Below are 20,613 nucleotides of genomic sequence, written 5' to 3'. Positions count from 1 at the left end.
CATCCCTTGAGAAAGAACACAAAAGCTGGACTGCCAGGAGGTGGGAGTATCTTTCAGACTGGATCCAGATGAAGAAACAGATCACAACTGAAACATAATGCATGCCTTATCATGATAGGTGTGGAAGGGTATAAAAAACTAAACTGTTTATTTGTAGGAGAACGTAATGGTCCCTCCTGCCTTTGTCATTAACTTGATGTTGAAAGGAATGACTTCCATCTAGAGGATGCAGAAAAAAAACGGAAGAGGAGATAAATTGAGTAGCAATAATACAGTTTAATGGCAAAAAATTGAAAAAGAATATGGAAATTAGTACTGATGTTACAAGAATTTAAATGTGGCATTTGGCAGCAGCAGTATTGTTCATCTAAAAACAAACAATGCTAATGAACATCAAATATATTATTATTTTAAAATAAACTTTATTTAATGGCAATAAATATAAAAAATTTAATTTGAAATTAATAGCAAACATTCTTAGAAGAAAATACGAACTATACATTCTTACACTCTGATTTTTATCAACATACATAGAATTTAAAACAGGGGCAATGTTGTGCAATTTACGTTGCTCTTATTTTACTCTAAGGCAGTGAAACAGTCACTAGCTGACTTCAACAGACATATACACATACATGTTTGGCCCACATATAAAGTCTAAAACATGTAAAACTGACTCATAGTTTCAAGCAAATGTTAATTTTCCCTTCAGGCAGATCTTCAAATTTTCTTAAAGTGACCTAGTTTCCAAAAAAAGTTACAAATACTCTTATGTTGGCTTCTGCCCCAAAGCATTTTATCGTGATGAACCTGAGGAGAACTCACTGTGTACAGGCAACTCACATCTTAGCAGCTGGAGGTAGAGCTACATAAATTGCACAGCTTAAGACATCAAACCGCTAAAATTGCAGTCACTAGGCACTCTGGTAGTTTTGCTCTTTTCTCTCTCATTCAGAACCGTGCTGTGTGATATAATGCTTTCTGAAATTAAAGGTTACAGCTACATTAGCAAGTAGCATTGCACATTAGAATCAAATCACTAGAGCAAGAAGTCGATGGAGCTGATGCCCACCCAGTACTCACTGCTCTCTTCAGACTAGCTCTGGTTTAGACCTGTGGACTAAATGCCTGTTGGCTGTCGAAGACAATTATGTGCACATCTAAAATATAGCTTCTGGTTTAGTTTCAGCTGAAACGAATGTGTTTTTGTGCTCTGAGACCAGGCTGTGATAGTGGAAGACTATTTTAAAAACACACTCTCGATCTGAACAAAAATGCTAATGTAGACATAAACCTAAAGGTGATTGGGATTTTATTACAGGAGGATCTCAGTTCAGACAAATTCATGCTTTAGTGATGTAATGATTTTTTTTTTTAAAAAAACAATCTTTTAAAGCTAAGAATATGTTTTCTGATGACCAACACCCTCTTCAGGACATGCTGTCAACGGACATAGAAAGAGACAAAGAGAGAGGCTGCAGGAACCAAAAAGGTACAGAAAATCAGACACTCCTTAAAATCAGTCTTAAGCTTTGTTACATTCACACTATTTGGCGTGACCCCAAGCAAGGCACTTAATTCCTTTGTTTCCCAGTCTCTTTATTTGCCAAAGAGGGCACTTAGTCTTTCTTTAAGACCAAAGAATTACCTGAGATGGTCCATTCTGTGCTGTTGCTGGTTTTGGTGGGTTTTTTTGCCTTTATCACAATACACCTCCTTGCCTGCCCCAGCCTTTCAACACTGCACCTGAAAGGATGTGTAAGGCACTTTGGCATTGTGATCACTGATAGGAAAATGAAATCTCCTAGCTGAGTACTACTGCAACAGGAGAAGTGGCAGTACAATGCTAAAATCAAAAGCCCCAAGTTTGCATGGAGCTGATTGGACTTTCTAATAGAACTCATTTTGCACAAGAAAATCTTGACTACTTAAATTAATTGTTCCATGAGATGGTCTTTTGGACAAGATTTTGTTTTAAAAAGAAGTTTGGTATTTTGTTCTGAAAAGGTCAAGTTAGTACTGAGGTGATATATTTGATAAGAAATTATGTCTTGTTTAGAAAGCTAGGAGTGTTTGTCTAACTATCTGCCAAATTTATATTTGATTCTTGGGAATTTTAAAGACTTGTTATGATTCTGACTGGAAACCGAAACAAATGGCAGAGAGTAGAATTTCCTGTGAAAAGAAGTGCTGGTTCTAGCACTGCTCTAGTTGACAATCATTTATAGTTACAGTCTATCCCGCTTTTCATTCTGTCTCTAATGCAAGTGTTCTCCTGAACCTTTGAGTCTCCTTTTTTTTTTCATCTTCCAGCTTTAGCTTCATTTTTGTACCTCTCATGTTATTCCATGCAATCATTTTGCGAAGTTTTGCTGAATGAAAGCTGGTGTATCATGAATACAAAGAGAACTCATGCCATATTATACCTATTCAGGCTTGAACGTCATTTCAAAGGACAGGCTTGTGGTACACAGCATTATTTTGAACTTTTTTAAAAAAGTCAAATGTTTGATTCTTTCTGATTACTAATGAAAAAAAAGTACATCTTATCAATGCTACTTAGTTTCTACAAACTTCATAATACGTAAATAGCTGCATGAATAATCTGCCTAACAATTCTGTATATGAATTAAGTTTAAGAGTACAAAATTACAAAACCAACAGTAATCACCAGGTTTACAGAATACAGACATACTTTTGCTTTTTTTAACATGATTTTTGTTTTCAGGATTTGTAGGAATTGGTCCATTATAACCATTGAAAGACAAAGCAAGTTAATAATCTGGAAGATCATTGATGCAGACTCAAAGTAGAGCTCTACATACATACTTTGTAATGAACAAAATCATCAAGGAGATGACTGATGGCTCTAGTAAATTTATCCACGTCTCTAACATCCTCTCAGTTATTTACAGTTTCATGACACAGTTAAGGCATGTTAAGTAATTTGTTTATTCCAGTCTGAAGTTTCAATAGATTCGTGGTCATGCCCAAATTCAATTCAGCGTACACCACTGTATCACAACAGGTCCAGCTGCACATTCTTTGCACATTGAAAATCTACCTGGGAAGTGAACAGTGCTTCTGGTGTGGGAGAAATGCAAAAGAGAGCCCTCTACAAATATTGATTTAGTACATGGAAAGAATTTTAAAACTTACCACTGTTACAGATTAGAGACCTTCAAGACTACATTCGTTCGGAACAGAATGGTCACGTGAACTAATGAAAGTACATTGACTAGGGAAAGACAAAATACTTGATTTTCTGCTTGCTCAGAGTGCTATGAAGTCAGTTTGTATGCATTGATTTCAGAGGCAATTCTCCTGTTTATATAGAGATTGATGAACAGGATGGGCTTCCAGTCTTGCTGCTTCTTAGGATCCAAGTCCATGATTAATTGAAATATCTTATTTAAGTTCCAGTCTGCATATCTAATTCAGTGCAGCACACAACAGCGCTTAGCATATCAATTGTAATAGCTTAGAACATGGTTTTGAGTTGTATTTTCCTTCATATTATGGCTTTTCCTCTTCATTTTATACTTGAGGTGTTTGCTTTATCGTGTGATCAAAACTCCTTCACAGGAAGTGATGTTAGTCTTACAGAAAACGATTCTGGTTCTTAAAGTTTTAGTCAAGTTCTACAACAGATCAAATGGCCAATCCTTAATTGACGTGGAAAGTACTCTATGTGTATCAGAATTAATCTGCATCTTCTCAAGATGATAAATAATATTTATCCTAACATGTTAGAAAAGGATGTCATATTAAAGCTGTTTTTTCAAAAAAAGAAAATTCTTCACTGAGTCTCAGTGGCTGCATTTGCCAATGGAAATAGGGAAATGTGCAGGGGATAGTTGCAAGAAATAGTGTTTAGTAATGGATATTAATCCAAAGTGTTTGATTAGCTGTTGGTAATGTGTGGATAGGTATAAGCTGGCTAAATACTGTTATTTCATATAAAAAAGTACTTATTCAGCTTTAGGTCGGAAAGGGCTATCTATTTGAAATTTTCCTTTGAAAATTTTGTCAGCTATTTTCCCCATGGTTTTTTTCACAACTTTAAGATCATTTTCATGCAAGAGCTTCTGCGTTAGGTATTTCTCTCGTTTGACCTTGCTCTTGGTCTTTTGTGATATATCCGGTATTGCGTATGAAATTATAAACTTCACAAAATATATGACATGCTGGGGAAGGTGAAAATGAAAAAATGTCAGTCAGGCTGAATAGTCCATTATTATTATTATTATCATTATAGATGAAATGTCACATTATCTCTTAAGACTCTAAGTCCAGTACCAGTATCTAGCTACTAAAAAGCAGAAATGACTAATGAATAGAAAAATCACAAGAATTAATAGTGTAGAATAGACCAATACGCAAAAATTTCTGATTTTCTAATCCTGATTTTAACATTGATTTCTCTGCTTGCTTTGGGGGAACCCTAGTACCCAGTGTTTTCCTTTTTCCTCATACTATGGAAATATATGACGACAGCTTCTTTTAAAACCTTTTCAGGTTTGTTCAAATGACTCTGGGACTATAAGCATTCTTTACTATCAGAATTCTGCTCTAAAAATTTAGGTGTTTCTGATGACTTCGGTAGCCTCTGGATAAGGCCCTGAATACATTTTATAATTCAGTATTTTACCTAGTATTCTTTTCCCTTGATCTTGAACTGACTCCCATCTTTCTATAAGCTCAGATTCCAGCTGTACAGAAGGGAGCAATTGCTTTTTAACCAGAGCTGGCTCATCTAAAGACTCACCTCTCTTGGTCTTTACACAGTTCACTCTGTCATTGCACATGCATTATGTATGTGTATTCATGAGCATGTGCAAAAACTTCCTCTAAGAATATATAAAAATATTTTTGGTACTCAAAATCATTTTACAGTTCTTGAGAAAAAAATTGCAAATGTGAGGCAACCCTCAGCTGATGTCATGACTTTACATAGACTTTTTTTTTTCTAATAATGCTACACTTAACTTACACCTCCTAAGATCCTATCTATGCTAGCTGATATTGCCAACTAAAAGCTCTGATAGGGCTCCTGGACAGAATGTCTTCGAAGGAGTTTCTGAATGAAGAGGAATCTAATTAACTAAAGCTGAAAACTCCATGCACTTACCTCCATGACAATGATGAAAGCCAGCTTGGCTGCAATGACATGCCAGTAATATATGTTATGCTCATACTGATGCTGGTGACCAGGAGGGTAGCGGAAATCACGGTATCTGAAGACAATGTAGGAAAGTCAGGAACTACTTTTGGGAATCTCTGCAGTAATGCACTATGGCCAGAGGATGGAGCAAGATATGTCCCTGCTTAACGCATCTTGGAACACTTAGCTGCATATAACTACAGCTAAAGGGTAAGGGTAAGCTAAGGGTAAACTTTCTATCTGCAGAATGAGCTATATTTGGCTGAAATGCCTTTTATTGTCACTGTGTTAATAATGGATTAAATCACTTTTAGAGAGTTTTTTTGAAAACTGTATCAATTACAGTGAAAATAAAATGACATAAATATTTTCTGACTAACATAGATTTATGGTACAGACTGCTACTCAATTCTGCTATTCAAATTATTCTGCCTTTTACTGTGTTTTAACATTTCTTACCAGATATTTTAACAGAATTGGGTTATTTAGATAGTACTGAGTGGTATTTACTGCTCTTGTCATTGGAAAAGAATGGTTATTTGACACTTGCCTGCATGTTGTTTGGTTCCCCAACCAAGGAGGAGATGGCTTGCTTTCATTTTTGAAGTCTGATATATTGAAGACAGAGAGTGTATTGTTTATATAGCCTTTCATTGTGTAAGTGCTGTGATTCCCATAAGGAGGGACTGAAAAGGACCAGTAATAAACCAGACGAGGAATCATGTCAGATGTAAAAGCAATTATCATGGCCTGCATTTCAGAAAAAGAAGACAAAAGCAGAGTAGCATTTAAGAGGTAAGCCTTAATATGCATAGCTTTTCCACGTTTAATATTTCAAAATTAGCCACACTGAGCTAAAAAAAGAAAATACATGCTTTTCTAGCCAGTGAATCTGTCTGTAAATGAGCATGCAGTCACTTACAGGCATAAAACAATCTTTTTGAAATGTGTACTTTGTATAGTTTTTAAATTACACTAGCTATACTGCATGCTTTTAAAAAGTTCTACTATAATACGCTTTTTTCCTCATGAACATTCCATGTAGGTCAGTAACCAACTCACCTGACACTCCTGTAAGGTAACCTTCAGCAAACATGTTGCCTATCAGATGTGCTGTGGTATACTTAGAGAAATCCTGCCTGATGAATCTTATGGAAAATGACAGAAGAGTAATAGTGAACTAAATCTTACCCAGAATCCTAAAGTTTGAGCAAAAGAATAAGATAAATTATTTAAATAGTTGATCCATCTCTGACCCTAGAAACATCTCCCTCTTTCTGAAGTGATAGCCAGCCCAAATTTGTCTTGGCAGGTGCTGCCTCATAAGTTTCCGTATCAGTATATGTAGAAACTGTTCTTGATGCCAATAAAAATTTTCTATCTCAGTAATAGGTGCATAGTCCTGTTTTACATATGACATGACCACTTGTTATTATCTTGCTCCCAAGAGAGTCCCTGTCCTACTCAGTCTGCCTGTCACAAACTAGTTGGGAAATCTGGTCTGTGAGTTTACCCTAAGAAGTCTTTTTTAAACTCATGAACTGCCCAAAACATCCTATTCTGGAAGACAGGTTAATTATGTTTAATCCAATACACTCCTTAACCAAGGCAGAGAAATGGAAGAGTGTGAAGTTGGAAGCTAATGGGATTACAGGGAAGGAAGCAGAAGCAATAGGAAAGGTGTGTGACAGAGGAAGAGGCAAAGTTAAGAATCAGTAATCAGCAACAGGAATTAGAAGAACTTAAGAGCTCGTGCATATCTGTATTTTATTCCCATTCATGCCAGTCTGCACTTGCTGCAGGCTATATTTCTCTGTTTTTATGGGATGAGGCAAAAATCATTCACATTGGTGCAGGATTTCTAGAAGGAAAGCCCCAACTTGAAGAGGTATTTGTAATGGCTATAAAAAAGGGGAGAGAAGGCAGGATAAAGGGGGAAGATATCTGCAGACATCTCTTGATTGTTCCCCAAAAAACACTTTGGTGGCAGTGCCAGCTTAAACAGCCACCATCCCTCCTGTCTTCTTCCCCTAGTAGAACACTTATGCCCCGTGCTGGCTCAAGTGTTCAGGTAGCTGTGTAGGGGATCAGATCACAGCACTGATCTGGCTGGGAAACTCAGCTGGATCCCTCTCCTGTCTGGTTCACCACGTGCTTGTAAAAGCGCTTGTGCCAGTACAGACCAAGAGACAGCAGCAAGGAGAAAAGGGGAAGAGATGGAAGATGTTGAAAAGGGGGCAAGACCTATTCCACCTCAAGTAGCACTGCTACCAAATGTTGAACAATGTCTTACCTTTCAAGCTGGCTTACTTTGAACACCTGACAAGCAAAACTCTAGTTAACATAAGACAGAAGTTGCAGAAACACTACTTAAGCATGAGATTGTGGTCTAAAATCTGCCTTTGGCTCCCCAGAAGACTGTTAGGTTTCAGTTCAGTTGAGAGAACATTAATTTCGCTAGTGAGAAAGAAAAGGGAGGCAGTCTAAGACTACAATAAACTTGCTTAAAATTTTCATGGGTAAGTAAGTACATAAAAAAGGATTTTTTTTGTTGTGTACTCCGTCTTAAATCAAATGTAGGTGGCATGCACTTTTAAAAACTGTTTTTAAGCATTACACACTAGTGTGCAATGAAGTCAAAAGTATGTGTTGCTTATATTTACATGTGGAGTAGGTGGTTTTGGCTGACAAGAAATATATGATATTACTGTGTCTTGTAGTTGCAGGGAAAATATGTCACACCTAAATTACTCTATTTTTAACTTAAGTAAAAGAAAAAAAGTTTTAGTTAAGTATAATTTCCTACTGTTCATTAGCCCATAAGGTTTGCATCCAGGCAGATCACAGATGACCTAATAGCAACTAAACAGTAAGGCAAAAAAAAAAAAAAAAAAAAATCATTGGTCTCCCTTCAGACCAAATGAATTTGCCTCTTTTTCTATGTATCATTTTTAAAAAGACATTGGAATACAGTATTTACACAACTTAATGGTTGTTCTTACTGAATTTTTTGCAAGGCCCCAGGTCTCTCATAATCATAAATCTGAACTCTGTCTCCTTCTCTCCCTCTCTCGGAATGATCTCCAGATGTCTCCCAAAGAGCTACAAGGGCAGAAATAGGAAAGCTGATTCTACAGCATCCGCTCAAAGGAAAAGCTTTTTTTCCTCCTGAATTGTGGGCTGAATTTTAGAATATTGCACTGGAGAAGTGCAAACAAATAAAGAGTATTCTCTCCTTCCTAACCTACACTTAGCACAGTTTTCCATTTATACTCTAATAAATTAAAATCAGTCTTCAAGTCAACAACAGATATCTGATACACTGGTATCATGCAATAGCAGGTCCAGTGCCTAAGCAGCAAGTCTCAGAACTGATAGCTTTATGCAAAAGTTACTAGCAACCTAGTAGGTGTTCAAAGACAATATATGAAGGTGAAGAGGATATAGTATACAAAAATGTAATTGCTAATCAGCTGTAACAGTCACATAGAAAAGAACAGACACAGTTTCTGAGTACTAAGAAAAAAATCAATCAAGTCTAAGGCATTTATACTAAGATTAACTCTACCTAGTATGTGAGCTCTCCAAACAGGGCTACACTAGAAGAAACATGCCTGCTCTTAACAGTCATACAAACATGGAGAAGCAGTTCTTGTCAAGAAGGACAAGGAAAGAGTAAAACCAAGATGTAAATCTACTTTTCCACATCATGGACTCCATGTGTTCAGCAATGTCACTTGAGGGGTGGAAGTACGTAATTACATAGGGAGAAATATGAATTTGGAGTCAATTAAGCTTCTTAAAGTTGTAAATCTCTGATTAGCCTCAACTGGGCTGTCAACTGATAGTGACAGATATCTGAAACTACTGTTGGGTCATTTTTCTGTAGAACTGAAAGCAGAGACACAAATACCTTCCACCTGAGACACAAATTCCCTCCCACAATACTGTGAATTTGCTCTATCTGCTAATTTGCAGGGACAGTTATCATCAACAATTTTTTATGCATGCACTAAAACAAAAAAGCCAAAGAATATGTCTGTTGTCATCTGATATTTCTAACAATCTGAAGATGTGTTACCAAAATTGCATCATTTTATTTCAAAGTTTAACACCAGATTTACTAGTAGGCCTTGGCTTTTCCACATGCTCGTGAAACAGCTGAATTTATGACCGATTTGCCTCAGCAGAGCAGTGCAAAAACAGCTAGAGCACATGCTCTAGGTTGTTGTCTGCCTCCCAGATTCTCTTGCATAATTTCATTCCCCAAGTTCCCTTTTTTCTTTTAACATTTCTCCCTCCGCTTACTTCTCTGCCTTTATGTTCTCCCAAATCCCCTCTTTACAGGCCATCCATATTTACCATAGCTATTGAACAGATATTATGTGAAATAAAATTCTGAAAAAGAATAATGGCCATTTCGGGAGGCCACCGAATACCTGAAAACATATCAATAGCAGAGACTAACATATAAACTATTCTTCTTCAATGAAATCCACTCTGGACTCATTTCAATATGGTCACCAGCCCAACCTCAATAGTAACAAAATCAAGCCACTGAGAAGACGGCAGCTCAACAGCCACTCAGGTCATGGAATCTCATCATTCTGTTCTTTGAAAATATTCCTACCCTTCCAAAGGCAAAACAAAGACTTTTCAGAATAGAAAATAAAAGAGAGAGCAATATGCAGGAAAACTCATCTGGGTGTGGGGAAAAAAAGGGTATACATATCTGTTTCATTACTTCTGAAAATCAGAAATACTGTAGTTGAGACTCCAGACCAGCCAAGCATTTAGTGATTATAGAAGGTATCTGAGATACAGGAATGTAAGCTCATGTCCTGGTTTGAATTTGAACGGCTCCTTTACTTGAAATAAGTCTCCTAACTAGCAGGTTATTAACTGTAGTTGAATGCTTAATTCTGTCTCTTAGCCAATTCCATCATTCTCAAAACAGCCAGATTCCTGTGAAAATTTAGGCTAAGATGAACCCCATCTTCTGACTTAACTGGTTTCACCAGGAACTCCTAAGTGAGCGCAATATGGTACTGCTACTGCAAGGAGTAGCTTTTGGAAGAAGTGACTATCTTTTACTGTGTCAAAATGAATTCCTAAACTCAGTGATAACAGCAAAAATGGTGACAGTGTTGAAAAGGGCACATTAAGTATGGGCAGGCTTTACTGTTACTGCAGAGGAGAACAGCGGTCACTGCTCTTTTAAGAAAGGGAAGCAGTGGAAACTCTCGAAAGATAATATATATTAGCTGCTACATAAGAATAAGTAATCAAGAAATTTACAGTAGTAAAATCCAATAGTACTATTTCCCCCCAAAATAAATTTAGCACCAACTAAATAATGGATTCATTTGAAAATTCTCAGAAAAAAATTCATTCTGTTCCACCTACCAAAAGGTAGGTGCTGTAATTTCGAGTATATATTATATTTTTTAATATAAAGGAAAGAAATTGAACTGCTACTTTAAATGCAAAATTGCTTAAAGCCAAACTTAACTAAGAAGACATGACCATAATAATTGTAGGAATTAGAAACAACCATCCTTAATAATTTAATTACAACATTTTTTTTAAAAAAAATCATGCATTTACTTGTAGACGCTCCAAAAATATCTCTGTATTATGTTCTATATTTTTAGGAAAGATGCTCTTTCGTCTTCATTTGTAACACAGATTTTTCTGAAAACTCTAGTAACTCTAAACAGCATTTCTTCTAATTAGATGTAATATTTTAGACAGTAACTATGTTCTGTTTCCAAAACATCAGAGAAGTAATGAGGAGCTTAATTCACAGGGGCTAAAGTCTTATGGGGCTGAAGCTCATAATTTATTAAGGATAGTTTAAATGCTTCACCTGTAGTCACCTTGGCATGATATGCATTGATACACACAGCACTCCCACATTTGGATGTAATACTTGCAGTGGAGGCATTTTACCTTTCAGAATTGTTGACACAATACTTACATTAGTAACTACAGCCAAAATGGCTATTCCTTGCATGATCGGCTGCCATGCTCCTATGTCTTGTGCCTTCTGTGGAACTATGCGTCTGAACTGGGTTGTCATCTTCCAAGCATCCAGTCGGATTTCCAACATATTGTTAATAAGAGCCAGAAGAGGAGCCAGTGGGAATGATGCCACAAACAGAGTGACAAATCCGAACTGTATAACTGTCAAAGGGAGAGGTTACATACATTGATGAGGTTTTAATTTACCTGAGATAAGCATATATGGGAATACATATATATTGAACTATGCGAAAGGGCAACAAAGATGAGTGGTTAAGTTCCTAGCAAATCTTACCTTCAGACCATTTATGTTGTGAAGACTTATGAGCAGCATAATACAATAATATTTGGAAAGACAGTGAAAAGTATTGAGAAAGAAAAGACTGAAAAAAACTGCCAGATGGAGGGAAGAGGAAAATGTTAAAAGCCAGAACTCATCAAAAGGAACTCTTCTGAGTATTTAAACATCCATTTCTTTCTTATGTTTTTTCATCATTTAGATTTGGAAATTTAATGATTATCTCAGTGCTACATTCGAAAGCCTGAATCATGTTATTGTTTTCAGGCGCTGCAACAAGTGTGCTTACAATTCTATTACAGAATGGCTAGTGGTGACAAAACTGAGTTTTGCCAGCCCTCAAGAAAACAGCAACAAGTAAGTAATTGTAAATCTCCACTAGCCTGATACAGAAATCTGCTGTTGCATTAGAGAAGATGGTAGTGTTCTGGCTTCTGGATACATTTTTCAAAAGATGGGGTAAAAGAAGCAAGAATGCACCTCCTTGTACAATCACTTGCTGTGTCTTTTAATTATAAATTGAATTGAAGCTTTGTTGCTTAATACAAGCTAGTAAAACTAACTAGCAAAGCTCTTTATAATGGCTTTTCAAAACTTGCTTCACATTGCTAAAACATTCATGTCTCCTCTGTCTATAAGCTTATTAAGCATTGCTTGTATGAACATTTTCTTCAAAGCATACTTGCATCCAGCACAGGTTCTGGACTAAGCAGAACTAAACTGCTACTTACCCATTTCAAGGTACTCATAAAACAATCCAAGTTTTCCAATGGGCTGCAGGTGGTAGTCATGTTCCCAACGTGGAACAATTTTTTCTGATCTAGCAGCTGCACAATATCTTCCAATTAGATTCTTAATCCAACTATCAGCCAGGGAGAAAAAGACCATTAGCATTGGTAAAATAACCTCAAAAGTTCAGTAAATGGAAAAATTTGCGTTTTGTGCCGTTATAGTTTTGAACAGTGACTTCCGAATTCCTAATTACTGAAAAAGTCCTTCAAACATGAGTATGATTTTCTGTTGCTTTATCCTGAATGCAGTTATTTTTAACCATAAATAAGAGTGTAAAAGGACAGCATATTGGAATGGCAGTAATTTATTCTCATGTTGTGCAGATGAATAACCACATAAAAAGTTCAAGCAAATCAAATCAAATGGAGGCCTGTGGTTAGAAAGATTAATTCCTCCTGATCTGAAAGGCTTGAATGAGAATTTAAGAAAATTGAAAATGAATTTTAAGAAAAGTGATGAATTGGGTGTAGCTACTTTGAGCAATCAAAGGACCACTTTCAAATAGAAAAAAAAAAAGAGTCAAGGGGGAGAAATGTCCATCAAGAAGGACAAAACCAAATACTTGTAGTTGCAGATATGCAGAATGACAGATCAGTCAAAAACCAGATCTGGAAGTGATACTTCGCATTTCAGCACCTAAATGTTATTTGCCATCTCAAGAAGGGAATTCAGAATGCCAGTTAGATGACCATATTTCTTGTACACAGAATGGGAGAAGTCAGTTGTCTATGGCTGACGAAAGCATGCCAAGTCTTGGGAAGCCTTCCCCAGCTTATGGATGTTGAAAAGAAGGATGGCTTCACAGTTCTCTCCTGTAACTAGCTGCATATACAGAGTATTTGGGGGTGGAGGAACCCATATCTCAGCCAAGCACTCTATAGCCTCAAGGTTGTACAGTATTTGGGTCACACCTTGAAGTGGCATCACCATGCAGCAAAGGGCACAATTTTTGGGCTCAGAAGAACCACAGCTGAGGGAATGTGATGCTATGGCATCCAGCAGGGGTGAGCAACTGTGAGTTTCCAACTCCAAGTGATAACTAGTCACTGATTATCATAAAATAAAGAACAAGTCACCAGAGTAGGCACACAGAGTACTGGCTAGCATCTTCATCTAAGTTACACGGAGGGCATTCATTGTTAATACTTTCCTTACTGTTTACATTAAAACATGATCTTCCAGAGATCTGCATCACTAAAAAGGAATATATAGGAACTATGAATATCAATATGATTGTAAAATGAGTTAAATAAGTAAATAATGCATGATTTTAAAAAGCCCAATGTATAACAAGTCATTCAAGTCAATATCAAGCAACAGTATTTAGTTTAACATTCTCAGACTTTTTATTGTCTCATGTTTTAAGTATCCAGCCTGAAACACATTGAACTTGATTTGTAGAGGAGGAAAACACTTCCATTTAGAATTAAAATCAATGGAATGACAGAGACACGAGCTCAGAATTACCAGATTAAGGATACCCAAATTGTCTAAAAAGGCCCTGAAAAACTATTCTTATTCTTTTGGAATACAATATGCTCCTATCAGAATTAATGACCTAATACCTGCATATAGCAAGTAAAAGCAGCATCTCACCCTTTAAATATGAAAAAGTAGAACACTTAGTAATATGAACTTACGGAAGAAGTACTTCTTGGATGTTATTCCAGATTGCTTTACCTCCTACAATGATGGCAAGCTGAGTTGTGAGTTCAAGGAGACATCCACCTGGATCACACTAAAGGTTGGGAGAATATAAAAATTGGAAGTTGGAAAACTTTTCAGGCACGACTGAAGCATTTAAAATAATGAATTCCTGATGTATTATGATAACATTTCTTTAAGCAATACAAGAAGACTATTTATAGTCTTTTTCATAAATTAGATGAGAGCCAATTCCAGACCATATATGATTGCTGTTCAAGTTGACAGGACACCACTGAAGGAATGAAACAGTAGGCAAAGACATGCAGCTTTGTACTGTGCTGTTATCATGCAAGGAACAACCAGCAGAACACAGAGGCTTTGCAAGACCAGAGCTGGGATGCTCTCCCATTCCTCTCTAGCTACTTAGAGATGGCTGGGACATAGGAAAGTAAGATTGTCTGGGTCTACAAAACACATTTCTTAATCCAACTGGTCTTGTATAAATCCCATTTATATTAGGGACTCCTATAAGATGCATGTGGCCTGGGGGGGGGGCAGTCACTTTTTGAACCCTTACATGAAATACGTAGCACTACGTTACACATTCTTATTATACCCTCGTTACTACAGAAGAAGACATGGACTCATGCCTCCTGATGCTTAAACACTTGGATACATTCTTACCTCCTCATTGCGATACTTTCCCAACCAATAAACTGGATTTCCAGGGTAACCTACAAATTTACCCTTAAAGAAGGCTATGTAGAAGCACGACGAATAGTAGTTGACAAACTGGAATAAGAACATCTTTGTAGTCAGACTGTTTTCGTAATTAGTCTGTGTCCTTGGAAGCTCTGTAGTTAATAAAAAAAATTTTTTTGTAAAACTGCAACCTACAAGTAGGTTACTACCTATAAGCTGCTTTGGAATCTCAGTCAGAAAAGTATGTGTATGCCTTGTATTCCTTAATATGATTGAGAGCATTATAAATTAGATTGCACACAATCTCCATGTATACTGTAGCCATTATGCTAATTCTAAAATTCTGGGTTATAAAAAGGAAAGAATTGGTTCTTTGACACTAAAGTAAAATAGCAAGCAGAAATTCTGATAACTCAAGGAAAAAAATCTTCCAAATCCAGCACACTCAAGAAAGACTCAAATGTAACACTTTGAACTGATGAAAATGAAACAATATTAAAACACCACACTACTTTACCCATCTGAAATAAAATAGCTACTATAATGTTGATGGCCTGGATCTAAAGAATAATAATATTTGTGAGTGTTTATTTATTTAATAACAAGAGGATGGTATCTAGCTTTGGAACAATGATGTTATTTCATTTATTTACAAGAAAATAGCTATTCTCCCTATAAACAAAAACAAATGTAATTGAATCTGTTATGCGTTACTGATCATAAAGCTTGGTTATTACAGTAATTCTCTTTGCTTTGTCTGCTTCACAAGCACAAAATTGTAAACAATTGATCTTTCATGCTGGCTATACAAGGAGTTTTAAGGCAAAAAGCTGAATATCATATTTCTTCGGTACTGAGAAAATGGATATTTGAAAAGTTCTAGATGGCAGTGCATGATTTGGTGGGAAAATTCTGAAGTATGTGGTACAGCTATTCATTTACTGGAGTTCTTATTATACTATATACTATACTAAATACTATTATTCTCATTATTTTAGATAAAGTTTCTATTTGAGGTACAACAGAGGCATACCGAAGTCAGTAATCATGATTGCCACTTTCTCATAGATGATATTCAGAATCATAATGATTATAAAGCTGATGACTGAAGCAGTTACTGAAGTAGCTGTTTGTGGAGTCAAGTACTTGCGGATTGCTTGCGTTCCAGTAATGTGCTTTGACAATGTTGCAGAAAACACCAGGAAAACCGAGAGTCTGTAGACAATGACTCCAATGACTGAAGCAATAATCAAAAGAATCTGCCAAAAGAATATAAGAAATGTGTTAATGTTGAACCACTGGGAAAGACAGCAAGTTTGAAATACATTTCACAATAGGCAAAAGCAAACAGATAATGTGCCTTTTATTCTATCACATGAGTGCAGGAGGATCCTCTAATAAGATAGAATCCATAAAAGTACTTTTTGTGCAGCATAGTCAATCCGTAGGAAAGAAAAGAGATAGTCTGTTTTATGATTAATATCAAGGTTTGCAGCTATGCTAGCTAAGATGAGAAAGGTAATCAAGTCTTATGCCTCAAGGCATGTGATGTTTCCAGGAGTTAGGAAGGAATCTCCCTCCTTCGACACTGGGCAATTGGCAGGATGGCAAATGCACTAGCAGGTCTGCAGTGATGACAGGGGCTGTGTCTTCTCTTTCAAATGATAATGTCATGGACTATGGGCCCCTCAGTGAAGCATGCAAATTTTAAGCCAAATCATGTGATCTGCAAGAGCTGTAATCATGTTCCATGCATCGCATATTGCTTATCATCTCTGCTTCTGTTTTTATTTCTTGCTAGTGTCTAGCTGTTATTCAGATTAAATTCCTCAAAACCAAGATTCTTTTTTTTACTATCTCCCAACTGTCATGACTCCACCACCCTCCACCCTCCACACCCTATGCACAGTAAGAGAGTACAGTAACATAAATGGTAAAACCAGACCCAATCTCTTTCCTTTAGCCTGAAGTTCTGCTTATTTAAGTCCAGCAGCCAAACAGTATTATTTTTGTTGTGCTTCGGATGCGTTAACTCTGTGAACCCCCTCCTGGGCTCATTTCTGTCATCATCTCCTATTATCTAGGATGAGTTCTTTTCCAGCTCCTATTTGTGCTACAGAGTAGGAGAACATGCCGCATAGTAAAATGCAGAGCTTTTCAAGGCAGCCTCTTTGGGCCTGCTCACCATGTTACATATTGTTTCATGGATGACTGGACTTCCTTCAGTTTTAGTTTTAAATTAAAACAGCAACACTGGAAGGTTAAAGAGCTCCCAGCTTTTGCTCTTTTAAGTGAAACAAAAAACCTGAAAGACTATCAGTAGTGTGAGACATGATTTTGAACCAAACAGCTCGAACAAGTAGGACAGAAACTGGCAGTGAGAAGACTGTGTAAAACAAAGGCTGTTCCCTACTCCCCCCACAACCAAAGGCATTTATCTTAAAATAATGAGGGAGAAGCCAATGGACCACATTTTCAAGCATCACTCACTAGCTGCAGCTACAGAATATTTTGTTACAAATTTTCTATTGACTAGGGTTTCTCTTGCATATCCTAATGAGTATCTGGTGACTACAACTACCTTGTCCATGTGGGTGCCTATTTTACGGGCTTGGATTAAGCATCAGATTGAAATCTAGCTAAACCTATTCCTTTGTTATCTTTGGTAAAGTTTAGGAGGAACGTTTTTTTAGACATTTCCTAAAGAACTGAATTAATGACACGAAAGATTAAGAGAAGAACTTTACCCAGAATAAGACTGCACTTGTACAGAAAGTCATACGAATGCATTTTCCACAGGCAGTGTACGGCACATGTTCTTCTTGCTGCAAAAGATTTTGAAAGAGATTAAGCCTACATTCAACCTTTTTTTTTCATATTTTTTTGTGTGCTCCAAGTAACATTTTATGAGACTGAGAGCAGCTCCCTACTTCTGTTTCCTTTCCTGCTTCGTCACCCTGAAACTCACACTGACCCATGATTTCAAAAAAGTCTTTCCTGATTCAGTGCGTCAGTTCTGGTGCCCATTCTAAGACAAAAATTCTTCCAGAGAGGCTGAGCATCCTCATCTCTTACTGACTTCAGCTATGATAGGGTGCATTGTCCTTTTGAATGGACCCATTCTTCTTGGCCAATCACGGGATGCAAGATCCTTGGCTTTCAAACTTCCTCAGTGAAAATGAGCAGGCATTGAAATTTTGGGACCTGGCCTCTGCATTTCTCAGTTTATCCCCTTGGGACATATCTCTCAGGAAAAATGCCTGCCTCAATACGGTGTTGTAAAATATCACTGAATTTTATCTCTGAAGAGCAAAGCCTTCACATTTTAGCACATTCTTCATTATTTGAACTGTCTGAAAGGAACCTTCTAGCTTTGACTTTACATACTAAAAGTAGCATAGCTTCATAAGCTTTTAAATAGAACCAGGATTTCTATAGTACAAGATACAGGATAGTTTCAGCTATGCCAGTTAATTCTGAAACTTTTCAAATGCCCTCTAACAAACATTAGTATCATGTGGACGGAATATGGATACAATGCAAATGATCAGATAAATGCTAGAGTGACACATTAACATAGAATAATAAAAAAGTTAAGCTGAGCTGGAGTGAGCCACAGAAGCAGCTAAAGCTACATAAAAATGTATAATAAATAGAAATCTAAACTAAGATCCTCATAAATATGAATCTTATTTCATTGAAATGAGAATTATCTTTGTACCTGTGAGTTTGCTGTTATTAATTGTAATTGCATCCACACGCACGCACGCACATGGCAACAATACCTATTTATACATCTTTCAAACAGAAATAGCCCTGGTTAAAAAAAAAGTCTCAACATTATGTATAATGTAACATCTTTTTCTCCATTCCACCTTGTTTTTCTGATGTATTCTTAGACAAAGGCAGCACAAGCTCTGTGATCCTGGCCTCTGGAAGTAACACAGCATCATTACTTGGGGGATTCAGTAAGGTAGAGCTAGTCTCCTGGGTCAGCTACAATGCCAACTTCTGCTCATTTATGCCAGAGGAGCCTCAAGGAGTTCAGCATTTTCAGGCCAGCTGATCAGCTCTCTTTGAAGCACTGTTGATTTAAACAGCTCCAGATTCACCATTTTCATAGCATCCTTTCAAAACAAGTCTATTACAGTAGCTATGACCAGTTATCAAAATATTCCTTACCTGTGTGATTTCATTCATTACAACATGAGTGCATTGTGCTTCATATTCTGGGCGAACTTGTTCTTCCTGCTCTAAGTACTCAACTGTGTCCCATTCATACTCCAGTTCTGCCTGCCTTCGCTTCCAAAACTCCAAAAACAAGGTAACTATCCAAAAGATAAACAAAGTCAGCAATATCATCTGAGCACTCGGACATTGCTTGACCCCCTGGGCTATAACATGTGACTTATCAGTTTTCTATATAGTTTCCACCAACATGGAATAAAACCCTTTTTGGATTGTGGGATGGTGCCAAGTGTTTATGAGGGAGAAAATAACTGGATGTACTTGTTTACCTAATTATTGCTTTGGATATAGTACATGCTTTAATGAGAGAAATCTGGGGATAAATGATTTTGTAGACATATGCTAAAAAATATGTAAAAGATTAATTCTCTGGATAAGGACAGAACATGAACAGTTTAGATTTTACATTATAGACTGTTTTTTGAAAAAGTTCATCATAGGATGCATAAGAAAGCAGTTTGTTGGGTGAAGACAAAATGCTGGAGAGTGCAGAACGTCTAGGAAAGAGAAACTCAGTATGTTGAGAATTACCACAGGAGAAACTCACGTTCATTCAACCTGAATTTTTTGTGGACAAATTATCAGTTTCAAGACTATTAGAGCAAAAGATGCTAGCTCAGGTGGAGCTCCTTAAACATAGCTGTTCTTCCTCCTCTGGTAGCATAAATCTGAAGGGACTGTCTCTTTTTCCATGATGAGGTGCAGGGGCTAAGAAACCCTGGTTTCTGGGCTGGGCCAGCAGTTTCCCTGAGCTGTGTTCCTAGAACTGAGAGCAAGAGGAAACCACATACACGAATGCCTGAGTGATGTTGGATAGTTATCAATTCAGTCAAACTCAGTAGCTTGGCCTGAGACATGACACAGGTAGATCCGGCAGCAGAGGCAATCGAAGACCCACCTGAGAAAGTTGAAAGGAGCTGAGGATCATGGTGTCAGTATTACATTCCCCAGTCCACTAGGATGCTTTACTGCTGGAGACAGTGCCCCTGTAGATTGAGTGGTGTGACTCTGCAGCATTGCCTCCAGGAGGAGTTAGTATCTCTTCACTGCACTCCCATCATCTGGGAGTAATTGACCCTAAAAGTGACTCTTTTTTTATTAATTCAGCCCCTCATCCTGAATGATGGAACATCGATGGCATGCAGTTACAAGTCCAAATACTAAAGGTTATTTCCAGAATCAGGTGTGGTCAATAAATCCCAAACCAAAGCATTTAAAAACCAGAAAACTCTGCGGACTGGGCTGTGAGGTGACCTTGGCATCTGCATACAGGCAAAACCTCAGGAAATCCTCCTCCCCTGGTTCTTCCGAGTCTCTTTCACAGGCATTTCTCTGCTGCTTCATGCTGGGAAGCACAAAGACCACTCTAAGGAGCAGGCCAAAGGATCACATCTGCCTCTGCTTGCAGAGCAAGGAGATTAAGCTCTTCCATGAATCTCTAACTGCTGGTTGGGGCCTCTGCCCAAATCACAGGAAACAGTATTATAATGATCTGTTCCATCTGCAAAATGCTTTGCAGAGTCCTAAAGCGCAGGGCATCCTTCTGTGATAGCTTCTGTGCTAACAGCAGAAGGGCACATAATGTAAGGGCAGCTCTCACATCAGAAAATCTCTCCTGATAGCTAAAACAACCTCGCAGCTGTATTGCATCTTTCAGAGTAGAGAAGGAGATGCTGTTGCATTTAACATTCTCCTTTTATTTGAAACTTTTCTTTTAGCAGTGGAAACAAATGATGTT

General features: G+C 37.3%; 1 protein-coding gene across 2 annotated transcripts in view; it reads right to left on the bottom strand.

Moving 5' to 3' along the window:
- Positions 1 to 256: 256 nt before the first annotated feature.
- Positions 257 to 20,613, bottom strand: part of ANO6 (anoctamin 6) — a 78,440-nt gene continuing 58,083 nt past the window's right edge. Inside the window, exons 11-20 of one of the 2 annotated variants that reach the window (XM_062583831.1) lie at positions 18,810 to 18,955; positions 17,375 to 17,452; positions 15,661 to 15,886; positions 14,610 to 14,779; positions 13,919 to 14,016; positions 12,218 to 12,348; positions 11,145 to 11,350; positions 5,715 to 5,914; positions 5,132 to 5,237; positions 257 to 3,641 (exon numbers count right to left, since the gene is read on the bottom strand). In XM_062583831.1, the coding sequence (XP_062439815.1) occupies positions 3,558 to 3,641; positions 5,132 to 5,237; positions 5,715 to 5,914; positions 11,145 to 11,350; positions 12,218 to 12,348; positions 13,919 to 14,016; positions 14,610 to 14,779; positions 15,661 to 15,886; positions 17,375 to 17,452; positions 18,810 to 18,955 (1,445 nt within the window). In that variant the 3' untranslated portion in view covers positions 257 to 3,557. Of the gene's footprint in view, positions 4,188 to 5,131; positions 5,238 to 5,714; positions 5,915 to 11,144; positions 11,351 to 12,217; positions 12,349 to 13,918; positions 14,017 to 14,609; positions 14,780 to 15,660; positions 15,887 to 17,374; positions 17,453 to 18,809; positions 18,956 to 20,613 lie in introns of both variants that reach the window. The other variant, XM_062583824.1, reaches the window with a different exon arrangement.

Source organism: Rhea pennata, chromosome 1, assembly GCF_028389875.1.
Source record: "Rhea pennata isolate bPtePen1 chromosome 1, bPtePen1.pri, whole genome shotgun sequence".
NCBI classification, from domain to species: domain Eukaryota; kingdom Metazoa; phylum Chordata; class Aves; order Rheiformes; family Rheidae; genus Rhea; species Rhea pennata.
The sequence above is the reverse complement of the archived record's forward strand: the minus strand, read 5'-3'. Positions and strand labels throughout refer to the sequence as shown.